The sequence below is a fragment of the Mandrillus leucophaeus genome, unplaced genomic scaffold, assembly GCF_000951045.1.
Source record: "Mandrillus leucophaeus isolate KB7577 unplaced genomic scaffold, Mleu.le_1.0 Scaffold465, whole genome shotgun sequence".
Classification (NCBI taxonomy): Eukaryota; Metazoa; Chordata; class Mammalia; order Primates; family Cercopithecidae; genus Mandrillus; species Mandrillus leucophaeus.
In genome coordinates, this window is record NW_012104976.1 from 1388055 (window position 1) to 1405459 (window position 17405).

The window sequence follows — 17405 nt, forward strand, 5'->3', positions numbered from 1 at the left end:
TGTATCTTTTAACCCACATAGTCATGAAACTGTAGAAACTGTCCAAATTTAATAGTCACTGATGAAAGTAATTGGAAGTATCTCTTGTAATTTCGTAAGTTTTTCTTGCAAGTAATCACTTTTACCTCCCTTGTTCTGAATAGTTTGGATATCACTCCAGTCATATAACTCCTTAGGGATTATTGTCTCTGCTTTGTAACTTGACACTTTGTTCATTCTCACGGCATTGCATTATGTATATGCCTTGATCAGTTTAAAAGTAAACACAATGAAAGATGGTAATACCTTGAAACATTTTTAAAAGATTATAATTATAAAATTAGTTACATAACTACTGATGAACAATGTTCATTAAAGAAAAATTAGAAAATGCAGATATGCCACCAAATCCCACAACACAGTTAATCCTTTTTAAATATAAAGATTCAGTTGCACATATAGATGTTTATATAATAATAGAACTCATGCTATATATGCTGTTGATGACCTCTTTTTCCTTAGCATTATATCTTACTGCATCTGAAAATGCACATCTTTTATATCTCTATTTTTAATGACTCCATATTATTTTATTTTATGAATATATCATGAGTTATTCAGTCCTCTATTGATAGGCATTTAGCATCTCTTCAATTTTTTTTTGTTACTTTAAAATGTGCTATAACAGATACGTGTTTAAATGTTTCTATAGGATAATTACTACAAAGGCAGTTCTAAGTCAAAGGTAAATGCACTTAAGACCTCCAATATATACCTCTAACTTGACCTTCAGAATGTAAGAAATCTTGTACCAATGAACAACCCTGTCAGCAGTATAAAAGTGTTATTTAAAACAAAGTGTCACTTGAAAAAAATTCTTACAAGATTCGGCTAAATTCTAGTAATCTTGGGTTCCTCATTTCCTAGTAGTGGCGAGGTTTCTAATTTTTTCTTATATTGCTGTTTTAATCAAAAGATTTTATGATAAAGTTTTGAAAAGCATGGTTTCCTAATAGTTATTTCCCACTCTCCCACTTCTTCTAGGATGGTTAATTTATCTTTTCTCTCTCTCTTTCTTCCCCTCCAGGATGGAAGTATGATGTGATGGATATAATTATGGGACACTGTGTGGGTGCACGGCCTCCTCCTTGTTGCCTCATCCTCCTGCTTTTCAAGCTTTTGGCCACCGTCTCCCAGGGGCTGCCGGGGACTGGGCCCCTGGGCTTCCACTTCACACATTCCATTTATAATGCTACCGTGTATGAGAACTCAGCAGCAAGGACCTACGTCAACAGCCAGAGTAGAATGGGCATCACCTTAATAGATCTGTCCTGGGATATCAAATACAGAATAGTGTCCGGAGATGAGGAAGGCTTTTTCAAAGCAGAGGAAGTCATCATTGCAGATTTCTGTTTTCTCAGAATAAGAACTAAAGGTGGCAATTCTGCCATATTAAATAGGGAAATCCAGGATAATTATTTATTGATAGTAAAAGGTTCTGTCAGAGGAGAGGATTTGGAAGCATGGACCAAAGTGAATATACAGGTTTTAGATATGAATGATCTGAGACCTCTGTTTTCACCCACAACATACTCTGTTACCATAGCAGAAAGCACACCTCTAAGGACTAGTGTCGCCCAGGTGACTGCAACAGACGCAGATATTGGTTCCAATGGAGAATTCTACTACTACTTTAAAAATAAAGTTGATCTCTTTTCAGTTCACCCCACGAGTGGTGTCATCTCCTTAAGTGGCCGATTAAATTATGATGAAAAGAATAGGTATGATCTGGAAATTTTGGCTGTGGACCGGGGAATGAAACTGTATGGAAACAATGGAGTGAGCAGTACTGCAAAGCTTTATGTTCACATTGAGCGCATAAATGAACATGCCCCAACAATCCAGGTAGTCACTCATGTTCCTTTCTCATTGGAAAAAGAGCCGACATATGCAGTGGTGACAGTTGATGACTTAGATGATGGAGCCAATGGAGAGATCGAATCTGTTTCCATCGTGGCTGGGGATCCTTTAGATCAGTTCTTCCTGGCTAAGGAAGGAAAGTGGTTGAATGAGTACAAGATTAAGGAGAGGAAGCAGATTGACTGGGAGAGCTTTCCCTATGGCTACAATCTCACTCTTCAAGCAAAAGACAAGGGATCTCCTCAAAAATTTTCAGCATTAAAGGCAGTCCACATTGGCAACCCCACAAGAGACACTGTCCCCGTTAGATTTGAAAAAGAAGTGTACGATGTGAGCGTAAGTGAATTTTCCCCTCCTGGTGTCGTGGTTGCTATAGTAAAACTAAGTCCTGAACCGATAGATGTGGAATACAAATTATCTCCTGGTGAGGATGCAGTGTACTTCAAAATTAATCCTCGGTCAGGTCTGATTGTTACAGCACAGCCACTGAATACTGTTAAGAAGGAGGTTTATAAACTGGAGGTGACAAACAAGGAAGGAGATTTAAAAACACAAGTCACCATCAGCATAGAAGATGCGAACGACCACACCCCAGAATTTCAGCAACCACTCTACGATGCTAATGTGAATGAAAGTGTTCCGGTGGGAACCAGTGTTCTAACAGTTTCAGCTTCTGATAAGGATAAAGGGGAAAATGGGTACATCACCTATAGTATCGCTAGCCTGAATCTGTTACCATTTGCCATTAACCAGTTTACAGGTGTTATTAGCACAACTGAAGAATTGGATTTTGAATCCTCCCCAGAAATTTACAGATTCATTGTTAGAGCCTCTGACTGGGGTTCGCCGTACCGCCATGAAAGTGAGGTCAATGTGACTATTCGAATAGGAAATGTCAACGACAACAGCCCTCTCTTTGAAAAAGTGGCTTGCCAGGGAGTTATTTCATATGACTTTCCAGTCGGTGGACACATCACAGCAGTCTCAGCGATCGATATTGATGAACTTGAACTTGTAAAGTACAAAATAATTTCTGGAAATGAACTTGGCTTCTTTTATTTAAACCCAGACTCTGGTGTTTTACAGCTTAAAAAATCACTGACAAATTCTGGCATTAAAAATGGCAATTTTGCCCTCAGAATTACAGCAACTGATGGAGAGAATCTTGCAGACCCTATGTCTATTAACATTTCCGTCCTACATGGGAAAGTGTCTTCAAAGAGCTTCAGCTGCAGAGAAACTCGTGTGGCTCAAAAGCTGGCAGAGAAGCTACTCATTAAGGCAAAAGCAAATGGGAAACTGAATCTGGAAGATGGATTTCTTGACTTTTATTCAATTAATAGGCAGGGACCATATTTTGACAAGTCTTTTCCTTCTGATGTGGCTGTAAAGGAGGATCTGCCAGTTGGTGCTAACATTCTGAAGATTAAAGCCTATGATGCCGACTCTGGCTTCAATGGAAAAGTGCTATTTACAATATCAGATGGAAATACGGATAGTTGCTTTAATATTGATATGGAAACTGGGCAGCTGAAAGTCCTTATGCCCATGGATCGAGAACACACAGACCTCTATCTCCTTAATATCACCATCTATGACTTAGGTAATCCACAGAAATCCTCATGGAGACTGCTGACCATCAATGTGGAGGATGCTAATGACAATAGCCCAGTTTTTATTCAAGACAGTTACTCAGTTAACATTCTTGAAAGTTCAGGCATTGGTACTGAAATCATTCAAGTGGAAGCCAGAGACAAAGACTTAGGTTCTAATGGTGAAGTGACTTACTCAGTCTTGACAGATACACAGCAGTTTGCCATCAATAGCTCAACTGGAATCGTTTATGTAGCCGACCAGTTGGACCGGGAATCCAAAGCCAATTATTCTTTGAAAATAGAAGCCAGGGACAAGGCAGAAAGTGGTCAGCAACTGTTTTCAGTTGTCACTCTTAAAGTTTTTTTAGATGATGTCAATGACTGCTCCCCGGCTTTCATTCCCAGTAGCTATAGTGTGAAGGTTCTTGAAGATCTCCCTGTTGGCACTGTCATTGCTTGGCTTGAGACCCATGATCCAGATCTTGGATTGGGGGGTCAAGTACGCTATTCCTTGGTCAATGACTATAATGGGAGATTTGAAATAGATAAAGCAAGTGGGGCCATCCGCTTGAGCAAAGAGCTTGATTATGAGAAACAGCAATTCTATAACCTTACTGTGAGGGCCAAAGACAAAGGGCGGCCTGTCTCTCTGTCATCTGTTTCCTTTGTTGAGGTGGAAGTGGTGGATGTCAATGAAAACCTCCACACTCCCTATTTCCCAGACTTTGCTGTTGTTGGATCTGTAAAAGAAAACTCACGCATTGGAACAAGTGTGCTGCAGGTGACTGCTCGAGATGAAGACTCCGGAAGGGATGGAGAGATCCAGTACTCCATCAGGGATGGCAGTGGTCTTGGAAGGTTCAGTATAGACGACGAGAGTGGTAAGTGTAATATTTTGTGCCAAGAGTGTTGTTTCAACTCTTTTAAATGGTCAACATTGGAAAAGTAAAGGAATGTTAGGCCACTAAAATAGAATGATGAATGAGGTTGCATTTGGTGCAGAGACGACGCACGTAGATGCTTTTTCTTAGAATGTTCTGGTTTGTTAGAAGATCTGTTTAGACACTAACAGCCGTGGTTTCCAGTGGGAGTCCTGGTTTGTTCTGTTTTGTTTTTTCTTGCTCAGCACTACTGCTACCAGGTCATCTTTTGATAAGGCTAAGTAATTGTCACTTCTGTTGATTGTACTCCTGACCCTCTCTAAATGAAGGAATCTGATAAAGTAAATTACATTTGAATTGGCTTTAAGTTAGAAGTGTGAAATGGATTTTCAAATGGATCTTATATAAGAATCTTTCCCTTTACAGTAAGGCTTTGCAGAAGTGATATTGCATTAGTTGCTTGGTCTTTTATCTTTCATGGGTTCGTCTGGTCCTTGAACGATGGACATTTGCACTCTGTAGCTCCATTAATATAAGGAGGTGTGCTTCTACAAATGCTTTCTTAATGGAATAAATGACTCTTGCGATGAATTTCATTTATAAAAATTGATTTTAAGAATTTATTTGTAAGGAGATTTTTTACAAAACATTTAAAAATATGGGGCAAAATTGTTCCAGTATTTTTATTGCTTCTGACTTACTTTTAAAATCATTCATTCATAGATAAAGATACAGGTTTTTAGAAATACTTGTTATTGTCGCTATTTGTCTTTAAAATGTTCATGTGCCTGGACACATGCATGTCTCTGTGTATGTGTATGTTTCTGTTCCTTTGCTAGCACTGTGCATTTCTCTAGACTTTAGATTGTAGACATCTCAAGTGAGGGCCTGTGTCTTCCCTAGTCTTGTTTAAATGGTAATATTAGCACCTTACCATTTTCAGAGCTCATTTACATACATTAGATACTTATCCACAATATTCATAGAGTGCTTTTGCTCCCTTAGTCAGCTCAAGCTGCTACAGCAAAATACCACAGACTGGGTGATTTAAACAATAGACATTTATTTCTTATAGTTCAGGAAGCTGGAAGTCCAAGATCAGGGCACCAGCACAGTCAAGATGAAGGCCTTCTTCTGGGCTTGCCAACTACCAACTTCTTGCCGTGTCCCCACATGGCAGAGAGAGCAGGCTTTGGAATTTTTCTTCCCATAAGGGCACTAATGCCATCATTAAGGCTGTACCCTCATGACCTCATCAAAACCTAACTTCCTCCCAAAGGTTCTATCTCTATATAGCGTTACATAAGGGTTTAGGGCTTCTGAGTATGAATTTGTAGGGGACATATATGTACATTCTGTTCATAACAGTCCCAGTGATGATGATTAGAACAGGAGGTAGGAAGGTATCCCTATAGACATACTAACTGTATATCCACAATACCAGAAAAATGATTTAAGAAACTATATTAAATATTAGGTAGCAAGAAAGCTGTATGTGCCATCTCAAGTTTAAACTATAGCTTTTGTATACATAGGCTCTAATTATGGCCAGTGTAAATTGTAAAATTGGTCTTCATAGCTATAGTAGATTAAAAAGTCAATGTTAGGAAATTTCACCCTGACTTTGCCACATACTGTATGTTATCATGTATCCCTTAAAATTTGGTTGGAATATATGTCTGCCTTTTAAGTACAAAACGTTAAAAGAGGGGAACTAGCCTTTACCGAGTGCCTACTCTGTACTAATACTTTACTACTAATAATAATGAGTTCATTGAGTACTTACAATGTGCCAGACACTGTACAGAGGGTTTTATAGACAGGTCTTATTTAATTCTTCCAACAACACCATGAGGTGGGACTGATAATTACCAACTCATGAACTGAGGTTCAGAGAAGACATAGAATATGGAGCCTACTTTCAAACTTAGCTTCGTGTAACTGCAGTGTACCTTGCTCTCACCCATCTCACGATAAGTTGGAATTTCCTTGCATGTTCCCAACTACACTGAAATTTGGTGTTGAGCTAAAATCTGTAAGGCAATAAAGTATTAAACAGGTTTCAAAATCCTTGCAACCCTGGACTTATTGACTAATGGTGCTGGTCATTGATTAACCTTCCTGATTTCTTTATAGTCCCATTGTTTGTATGGCTCCCTAGTGATGAACTTAGCGTTGAGACTCAGGTAAATGTGGGTAGGTAGGTCATAGGAAAAGTTCGAACTGAATCATTCACCACTGCTATATAGATGACTACATCAAGTCATACCCAGTTGTTTTTTTTCTTTAATCAGGAAGTTGCATTTTGGTTTACCTGATACAGTGAAAAGTAGGAACAATTTGGTATTAGTGGCCTAGATTTTCCCACAGGTAACTTGCTACAATGTTTCTACCTTGGGTATTACTTAGAAAAGATATGTATTTGCGTTTGCTCCATTATATTCAGAATTATATATGTATTAAAAAAAAAACCTTTAATTGGCCAGTCATGGTAGCCCATGCCTATAATTCTAGCACTTTGGGAGGCCAAGGCAGGTGGATCTCTTAAGCTTAGGAGTCCCAAACTAGCCTGGTCAACATAGTGGAATTCCATCTCTACAAAAAAATACAAAAAATTAGCTGGGTGTGGTGGTGCATGCCTGTAGTCCCAGTGACTCAGGAAGCTGAGGCAGAAGGATCACTTCAGTCCAGGAGGATGAAGCTGCAGTGAGCAGTGACTGCACCACTGCACTCCAGCCTGGGTGTCAGAGTGACACCCTGTCTTAAAAAAAATAACAATTAAAAATAAAAATAAAAACTTTTGTCATCAGCGATACTAATGCCACTTATATTTTCACATTGCTTTGTGACTTAAAAACCTCTTTCCTATAAACATTAACTCCTTTGAGTTAAAGAGTAGCTAAGTGAGTTTATAAGGTCACACAGGTTTTAGAGGATATAAGCTGCATCTTGAACCCACATCTCCTCAGTCCTAATCCAGTGCCCTTTTCTTTCAATTCTTTCATGTTTCTGATTTTTTCATAGTTTTAAAATTATAGTAGCAATGTCTTTCCTCCTTTATTATTTCATTCTGTTCCCTTCTCTTAGAAAACACAACTGGGTTTTTTCTCTGTATTACAGGAAAAAAGGTTTGGGCTTGTTGAGTTTTTTTATGAAGATAAGAGTGTCCATAGAATCTTAACCATCTTTCTTTCTCTCATCTCAGCACTTCTAGATTTTAGAATCTAAGCCCAAGGAGCTGATGAGGAATGACCACCTGGACTTGTTTCCAGGTGATGCTAGGGCTGAAGAGAAGTTTGGCAATTGTATGCCCAATAAGAGAAGCCATCACCTTGGTGCTGTTGAGTTTATACTACTGTTGAATGATCCATCAGTTTTTTGCTTCCAAGTGCTAAAAAAAAAAAATATGGTTTGAGTTGCTGGCAGAATGAAAAGCTGTTTAGCCCTGTAGCGATTACTGACTCTCAGGGCTAGACTCCTTTGTCTTTATTTAACCTGTGGGCATAGAATGGCCTAGACTTGCTTGGATTTGAGGCTTTTAAAACCTTTAAGTCAGCTGCCAAAGATTACCCAAGGGTTTGCATTGGTTAGCAGCTCTCAGAGTACACATGAGTCACCTGGAGGGTTTGTTAACAAATGCAGATTCACAGGCCAAATTCCCAATGCTTGTCATTCAATAGGTCTGGAGTGGGAGCCCAGGAATCTTCATTGAAGCTTTTCAAGCATTTCCTCCTCATGTGGTTTGCAAACACTACCCTAAATTTACTTGAGCTACTCAGACAATGGCTACCAGATTATATGTATCTTTTCTGTAAATTATTTTTTATTAGTTTTTTGAAAGGCAGAGACTTGAGCTCATGTCTTAAATAAATTTCTTTTCTAGTCAACTTTTACAATTCAAATAAATCTTTTATTATTTATTAGTGGTGATTTTTTCTGAATGCTTTCCCAATGGATAAAAATCTATTTCTATGCTTCAGTAATTGTAGTGCTTAACGTTTTGTGACAGTGTGTGTGCTGGGATTAGTTGATACATTTAGTAGTTTTATGTTCTTGACTTTCTTGGAGCTCTGCGAACCAAACCATACCTTTGAAATTCTTTGCTATGCACAAGCATTTAATAAATGTTTAATAATGTTCACAGTAAATGGATTAAATGGGGGCCTCCCAGACTATAGTGGATTTGATCACGATTTAAATCACTAGTCTGGAAGATGCAATTTAATCATTTTTTTTTCTTCACAAAGAATGCATTCTTATTCTTTGACACAACAGGGATTCATATTCTTGACTACTCTGAGGTTTTACACCGTTTTAGAAAGAGCACAGTATATATCTCAAAATGTAATTTTCTATAAATATTTTGGAAGCTACAAACTTGAGCAATGGTTTCACCCTTTCTATTTATCTGGTTAATTAAAGAAACATTTAATTGAGATGAACAATTTCCAATTAGCACTTTAATCATGGATAATTGGGAAGGTATTTTGCCATCCTTTATTACTAATTGGATTATTTCTTCCATTTATCAAGTACCTATCTTGTGGCAGGCATTGTGCAAGGTACATTTTAGATACTATTGCTAATTGTCACAGTAATGCAACAAGGTAGGGATCACTGAGGCTTGCCCAGACAGGGTCACACATCTGGTAGCTGTTCAGAGCTAAGATTTCAACTCTAGTGTAATGGACTCAAAATCTCATGGGAGATAGAGCGAGACTCCGTCTCAAAAAAAAAAAAAAAAATCTCATGTTATTGTCCCTCTTTTTCAGTCCAGCATGCCATCATAACCTTGTTACACATATGTATTTGTCAGATTTTTCTGGATTATTGCTATATAACAAACAATTGTGAAACTTCACTGGCTTATGGAAATATTTTTTTCTTGCCCCAGACTCTGAGGGAACAGCTGAAACAGCACTGTGGCAGACTGGATTGACTTAGGATCTGATCCACATGTCTTTTTATTCCAGGACCCAGGCTGAAGGAGTACTCACTATCTGGGATGTGATGTTCTCAAAGTGAGAGGCAGGAGCTCAAGAGGGCTGCAAACTTGCAGTGCCTCTTAAGGCCTCTATTCAAAACTGGCTCACGTTCCATCGGCCAAAGCAGGTCATAGGGTCAAGCTCAGCACTGTGGAGCAGAAAAGAATATTCCTTGTTATGTCCTAAATGTTTGTGCACCCCTCCCCCACCCCCCATAGCTCATGTTAGAACCTAATAACAAATGTATGGTGTTAAGACGTGGGGCTTTTGGGAAGGGATTGAATCAGGAAGATTCCACCCTCATGAATGGGATTAATGTCCTGATAAAAGAGGCTCCAGCTAGCTCCCCTGCTCTTCTGCCATATGAAGGCACCTAGCAGGCAGCATCTATGAGGAGCAAGTCCTCTCCAAACACTGCTGGCACCCTGATACTGGACTTCCCAGCTTCTAGAACTGTGAACAATATATTTCTGTTGCTTACAAATTACCAACAGTGTAAGGTTGTAAGGTATTTTTTTTATGGCAACTTAAACTGACTATGACACTCCTCCAACAGGGGAGAGGGAGAGAGGAGTGAATAGTTACTGAACAGTAGAATAGCATGACATAGCACATGACAACTCTCACAATCGTCTTCATAAGTTTACATTAATTGAGCACTGCCTATGTGTAAGGCACTGCGCCAGGCGCTAGTGACACAAAGAGGCATGGGTGTAAGAAATGGGTAGCTGACAGGTCACAATGCAGATGCAAGAGATGATGCTGGTAACAGTGGCAGCAGTGCTTAACATCTACTGAGCACCATCTGTTTGTGTGCCAAGTTCTGTGCACACTGCTTTAAACAGATGGTCTCATTCAGTCATCCCAGGAGGTATGGACAGTTATTTTCTTATTTTTTCATATCTGCTGTTACGAGGAAAGACTCATAGGCTCCGTGCCTATGCATTTACATTTACCTTTCTTTGCATCGAGGCTTTTGAAAGCATTTCCCCAGCATATCTGAGCACAGAATGCTCTTTATTCCAAATGCTTTGATAGACCTAGCAGAGGCTTAGGAGACCTGATGTACTCTTTGAATTCAAATAGACAAACCAAAAAGGTGTTTGCGACATATTAATTACCGTCAAGCTAATTATATATATTGTGAACAGATTATTCCAATAATAAATAAATAATAACTTTATAATTGTGTTCAGAGTTGGGCGAACTGTCTCCCATTCACCTCTCTGATCCATTCTGACTCTTCTTTCTGCTCTGTGCCCAGAGGCTTTTTGGGCAGTGGGCTCTTTTGCTGTCTGACATCTCTTGGTTCCACCAATGGGAAACTAAGAAAGAAGGAGAGCCAGGTCAGTATATTCATCCCTTTGACTCTTTCTACACTGGTTACTGTGGGCTGGATGCATCCCTCCATGGATGGGTGGTAACAGTTCCTTGCTGTTACTAGCCCTAGATTACCACACTATTTTTGTTTTCTTTTGTTTTACTTCTTTAAACTCTGCCCACTCCTTTGTAAATAGTTTATTTATTAAATGTTCCTCACTATCCAGTTTGAGTGTGCCATCTGTTTTCCACCAGGACCTTGACTGATAAAATATTTTTCTTATTTAAATATTTCTAAAATAGATTTTAAGTTTTAAAATATTTTGCATACCGACATTTTCTAGCAATTTCTACTACAGTTTCTGTAATACTGCTTTGATGTGTTGGTACATTTCAGTACCAACAGTAGAGAGAGAATAATTATCTAATGCTTTCATTTTACAAGATAAGAAAGTGAAACCACAGGACTGTATCTTCCCATCTAACTTATGCTCTCCACATCTTTTCTACCATGAAAGGACAAGTTTTGTTTTGCTAAAGAACCTGTGTCACCAGACAGAAAAAAGAGGGGTTTGGCCGGATGGTAGGGTACCAGGATCTTTCAAGCTCTCAAACATTGTGATGCTGTACTTTGATCTTCTACAGGAAAAAGGATTTATTTCAGCTGGTGGCCAAGGAAAGAATAAAGGCAAACAATTGAGTAGCTTTTATTTATTTAGTTCAATTGAAGAACTGTTCACTAGCTGCCAGTGCTGAGTCTAATATTCTTTGTCCAAAGCCTCTAATCATCATAGTCAAGAGTGGGTGAGTGAAAATCAAGAAATGGAAGAGCTGTATTGTTTGAAAAATGAGGAGCTCTTTGTCATTGAAGAAACCATTAGCTTCAGCCGAGATATTTAAAAGAGTGATTAATTCCTATAGTAGCATATCTCTTGCATAATGTAATATAATATAAACTTCTTTTGTCTCATATTCAGAAGCACCAGAAATCATATTTTGTCTCATAGCTGGTTGTTAATCTTTCCAACTTCTTTTCCCCAAACTTGCCTGGCAACTCCTCTTTGACAAGTTGAGGAGTAAGACAGATGTTATTTGGTAACTTTGGTTTAATTCATGACAAATCCACAATAAATGGCATCCCCTGTCCTCATTCTTTTTTTGAGATGATATTTTTACTCTTGCCCATCTAAATCAAAAGAGGCTTGTTGCATTTTGGCCCAGGCTTGCCCTTAAATTTTCCCCTTGAGACCCAAGCAGGCAAAGGAGAGGAATGAAGTTATGATCAAGTGACAGCAGAAACTTTTCTTGGCTCTAGACTTTTTGGCCATAATTATTTGAGAGAAAAAAAATAATGTTTCCCTGAGGAGTCCTGAACACTCTACAACATTCTGATGAACTTTGTAGTTGTCATGTAAGCCAGGTGGGAGAAAGGATTAGAAGCTTCTGGAAAATCATAAACGGCATGTTTTTATTACTCTTTTCAGCAGGTGCCTTCTTCTTGACCTTTTCATAACTGTGGGCTGAGGCAATTTAGGTTTTAATATAGTACTGTTGGTTCAAATCTGTAATTATGTCTGCATTGTGTATCAGGCTTGAACTGCTATTGTCTCTGTATAACTAGTAAATGATAAAAATAATGACAGTCATAAAGAGGTAATCCAAACAGGTTGGCAAACCTACAACCTGGAAACTTGGGTGGTCTTTTCTCTGCATGCAGTCTTCCTTTTATATTTAATAATAGACATTTTCAATGGCTTATCAGCCCATCAGGTCAGGGTCCTCATTTCCCCAGTGCCAAGTGATGCTATGTTATTTTTATTTCTTCAATTATCAAACAGTGAAATTTCAGAATCCTAGTAAGCACAGATTACCAAAACTACCAGATTATATTGCTTCATGTATTTGTGGCTCTCCAGAAGGCAGTGGGATAAATTTATTGTCCTTCATGACTTCAGATAGCTTGCATATCATTTCAGTCTTCTAAGAATGGTTTTCTGCTAGTGTTTTGTATGCACATTGAAAGATACTTTTATTTATCATTACAGTTGGAAGAATTATAGAGTTTGATAAATATTTATGTGATGCCACTACATTCACAATGTTTCATTGAAAAGAAAATGAAATGAAAATTAAAATGGGCTGTAGTCTGTATTTTTCACTTGCCAGTTTTTATGAAAGCATTTCTTATCGACAGACAGAATCTACAAAGAGTTGTGTGTAGGATTCAGTTCAATTTATATTAAATTCTGGGCATTGGTATACGAGTTATTGAATATAATAGGACTCTTGAAATTTTCCCATTGGATGTTGTAGGACTTAGCGGCTCCTCTGGGCCACTCTTTGTGATTAAATTCACGGATTTTCATTTGCATAACATAGTTAATATTCTAGTTGGTTTTAAAAAGCAGTATGCTGGTGAGAATAATACTGAGTAAAATAACAGATCGCATATGAAATGTCTTGAACTGAAAGTGAATAAAAGTTGAAAGAATTAAAATAAAAGGCCAAGCACAGCGGCTCATGCCTGTAATCTTAGCTGTTTGGGAGGCCAAGGCAGGAGGATCGCTTGAGCCCAGGAGTTCATGACTAGCCTCGGCAACAAAGTAAGATCCCATCTGTACCAAAAATAAAATAAAAAATAAAAAATTTAGCTGGGCATGGTGGCGTGCACCTGTGGTCCCAGCTACATGGGAGGCTGAGGTGGGAGGATCACTTGTGCCTAGGAGGTTGAGGGTGCAGTGAGTCAAGTTTGTGCCATTGCACTCCAGCTTGGGTGACAGAGTGAGACCCTGTATCAAAAACAAACAAATAAACAAATGAATTAAGATAAAAGTTTGAGGTACACACACATACCCTAAAAGATATGGCAAATGGGCAAATGGTAAAAAAACAAAAAAACAAACAAACAAAAAAACAAAGACTTTGTAGTTGCCTTTGAGATGTGTAAAATGGAGTTTAAATCATTTTTATGATCTTTTTCTTCCATTTGCTTCCTTAAAAGCCTGCCTCTCTTCCTTTTCCCCTTCCTTTCTCCTTTTTCTTGACCTCTACTTCTTCCTTCTCTCATTTCCACATTTATCACGCACCTGCTCTCTGTTGTTATAGAGCTTTGAACTGAAGAGGATGTAAAGATGATTTTTTAAATTGTACATAATTCCTTTATTATACTGATCTGGAAAAAGGACTTAGTACAGTTGTGCTCAAATGAACACTGGGCCTATGTGGCAGGGCCAAGCAACTAGAATATGATTCAGAAATCAGTCAGTGAAAGACACACTTAGGACCAAGAGGCATTTCACAGCCATGAAACAAGGTGGGGGAGAGATTCTAAAATAAACAGCAGGAGGCACTCCTGCCCCGCATAGGTCAGGGAGCTTATCCCATATTGGTGTGAGGAATGGTTTACTTTCTGATGACCACATGTGGGACTATTTCAACTGCCACAAGAAACCCCAGAAAGGTTATTGTTTTGGATTATTTATATACACTATACTTTTATAAAAGTAAAGGTAACACATACACTAAAGTCAGGATTGATCTCAACCTGCTAGAGCCAGCTTCTCTGGGGTGAGGGAGGAAAGAGTTGTTTGTCACATCACCATACAGGTTGCATTCATCTTCCACTGAGTGACTAGAGCCCCCAGGCAATGGCCTGACTCCGAAGAACACAGGACTGGCTCCAGGAATAGATCGGCTCTCTTTCTTCTCCTCATTGGTCATGACTTAGAATGGTTCCTCCCCACAAGTCCTTAGTAAACAAAGCACTGGCAAAAACCCAAGTCACTACCTTTCAACACTCTTGGAAAAGGAGAGCTTTTCCTCAGTTTGGACTGAGAACCCATGCCCTAGAAGCGTTATTCTGACGAGGTCGTAAAGGGAGTGGCTACACGAGACAAAATGGCTGAAATGAAAATGGGAGCCACTGGTCCCCATCTGCAGTTACAACTTAAGATGCCTACAGATGTGCTCAGTGTGACATGTGCAGGAGGGAGGTGCACAGGGATGTGACAGACAGGGAGGGTGCTCCTGAGGACAGTAGCCTGCCTGCCAGCCCTCACTTCTTGGCCTTGCCCTCAGCAGCCACAGTTTCCATGGCTTTACCTATGGTCTCTTCATCCCCCAAGAACTGCATGTGCCTGATGGGCTTCAAGTCCTTGTCCAATTCATAGACAATGGGAATAACCAGTTGACAGGTTCAGCTCCATGATAGCCTCCTCAGAGACCTTCCAGATGCTTGACAATGGTTGGGAGGCTGTTTCCATGGGCTTCAATCAGTACCCATTTCCTCTCCTTGGTCTGGGGAGCTATTTCTTCATTCCAAAAGAGCAGAGTTCTGGTGGTAGCATCATTCAGACTCTCACAGGAGGGTAGCTGATCTTCAATGACGTCTGCATACCTGTGATCCTTACTGATGTTGCTGTAGAAAGGATGGTTGGGCTTCATCAGAGGTGGTGGGACATCACAGGAACACCTCCAGATCTTTACCTGGGCCTCGCCATGCTTTGCAGCAGTTTCTGCTTTATTGACTGCAGTCAGACACCCACAGTGCCCTTATTGAGGTGTCAAGTCCTCATTACTGGCAGCCACATCTGATCAGTGGCATCTAGCACTGTCCGGATTGTCAAGATCACTCTCTTCTGCACTGAGGAGAAGCAGATATCAAATTTAGAGCCAGCATCTCCCAGTGCCTACCTGCAGTACTTTGCTTCCTCGTGGCCTGCCGGGCTCAGGTTGGCATTGTACCAGCCACTGAAGCAGTTCTCCAGGTTCCACGTGCTGTCTCTGTGGTGGATCAGCACCAGCTTATAGGCAGCCATGGTGGTTGTCTGGGCATGTGGTGCCAACTGGTACAGATGATTAAATGAAGAACTGATAGTAGAGACTGGGCATGGTGGTGCACAGCTGTAATTCCAGCACTTCGGGAAGCCAAAGCAGGAAGATTGCTTGAGCCCAGGCATTCAAGATCAACCTGGGCAATATAGTGAGACCCTCTCTCTAAAAATAAATAAATAAATAAATAAATAAATAAATAAATAAATAAATAAGGTGGGCATGGTGGCACACTCACCTATAGTCCTAGCTAGTGGGGCAGGGGAGGGCTAACATGGAAAGTTCACTTAAGCCTGGGAAATTGAGGCAGCAGTGAGCTGTGATCATGCCACTACAGTCCAGCTTGGATGACAGAGTAAGGCCTTGCCTCAAAAATAAAAAAATAAAAATAAAAAAATAAAAAAAAAACTTATAGTAGAGACAGAAAAGCATGTAATCTAATTGTATATCATGTGATACAACATGAATGAGTGTCTTCTACTAATCATTCATCATGTTCCCTGCGGCCTTAGGCTCATCCTTCGGCATTGTGGGATGAGTTTTACAAATTCCAATTGGAGACACAACAGTATGAAGGATAACTAGAGCATTGAAGTGAGTTGATAATGCTATATAAGCAAGGGTTAATTGTCGAGGAATGCCTAATCCCAGAAATGAATCCCAGTTTTGTGGGGCTTGAAGCTCATACTATTTCGAATGCCTGTTTTGAGAAAAAGAATATCATAAGAACAAAATTGTGTTTGTTTAGAACAAGGAAAACAATCACAGCAACTTAAAAGTTTGAAAGTCAACAAATATGACAGATATCACAAAACTCAGAAGAATAACCGTATTTTTTTAAATGCCTGACAAACATCTCTAATGCTTTTTTTCTTACATTTTTGGGTTGAAATTTTGCTTGATTGCCTTTCCCTAGGATAACAATTTTGTAATCATTCATAGAAAATAAGAAAGATTATTTAATTTTTTCGCTACTGTGGTTGACTGAAATTTGTGGTTTTTATTATTGAGAGTTTAGAACCATTTCTCCAAAGTCACAACTTGTTATTTTTAATGACATGTCAATTTTTAACATTGTGTCAAATTTGGAAAAACCTCTATCAAGTTTCTTTTTCGTACAAACTGTTACAGATACTCTTGCTATTAATAATACTGCTACAAGTCTGTGTTCCATAAAAAACAACAACAAAAAAAAAAACTAGTAATTTCTGTTTCTGTGAGTTTTGTCAACAAAAGAAAAACCTTACAGTGCATTTTTAACTTGTATGCCGCATCATCCAGGAAAGAACTTTCGTTTTGACTCTGTAGGCAAGAACAACGTCTTCTAATGACACATTTACATGTCTAATCATTTCGTAGTTTTCCACAGAATAGCTTCTGGCTCTGTTCATTTTAGCCTAATTTCTCCTCTACCACTGCCGTAATTCTAGTGCCACCCACCTCAGGTTATATTCATATGGTGATACCAGTTTTGGTCTTACTTCCATGCCAAAATGCTGGGTGTCTCAGTGCAATGGATAGTGGGAGTGTTTTTGGAAGCCATTTCTACACTGGAATGACTAACAACTGTATGTATATATGTGGAATTGAAGATGAGTCATATAAATAATCCCACTAAATGAAAATTAAATGTATCCTCGACTTAATTCTCTTTTAGACAGATCTCCATACTGGCTGCAACCACTTCACATAATGTGATGTAAAATGTAATCAAGGGGAAAGAGAATAGAAATTTTGAATTGATCTGGATATTTTGCGGCCGGGCACAGTGGCTAAAGCCTGTAATCCCAGCACTCTGGGAGGCCGAGAGGGGCGGATCACGAGGTCAGGAGATCGAGACCATCCTGGCTAACATGGTGAAACCCCGTCTCTACTAAAAAATACAAAAATCTAGC

General features: G+C 39.2%; 1 protein-coding gene and 1 pseudogene across 1 annotated transcript in view; one reads left to right on the forward strand and one right to left on the reverse strand.

The window, feature by feature from the left end:
- Positions 1–1083: 1083 nt before the first annotated feature.
- FAT3 (FAT atypical cadherin 3) overlaps positions 1084–17405 on the forward strand; it is a 566847-nt gene continuing 550525 nt past the window's right edge. The window contains exon 1 of the mRNA XM_011995004.1: positions 1084–4375. Coding sequence (XP_011850394.1) covers positions 1084–4375 — 3292 coding nt within the window. The remainder of the gene's footprint in view (positions 4376–17405) is intronic.
- Positions 14735–15497, reverse strand: LOC105550117 (annotated as a pseudogene).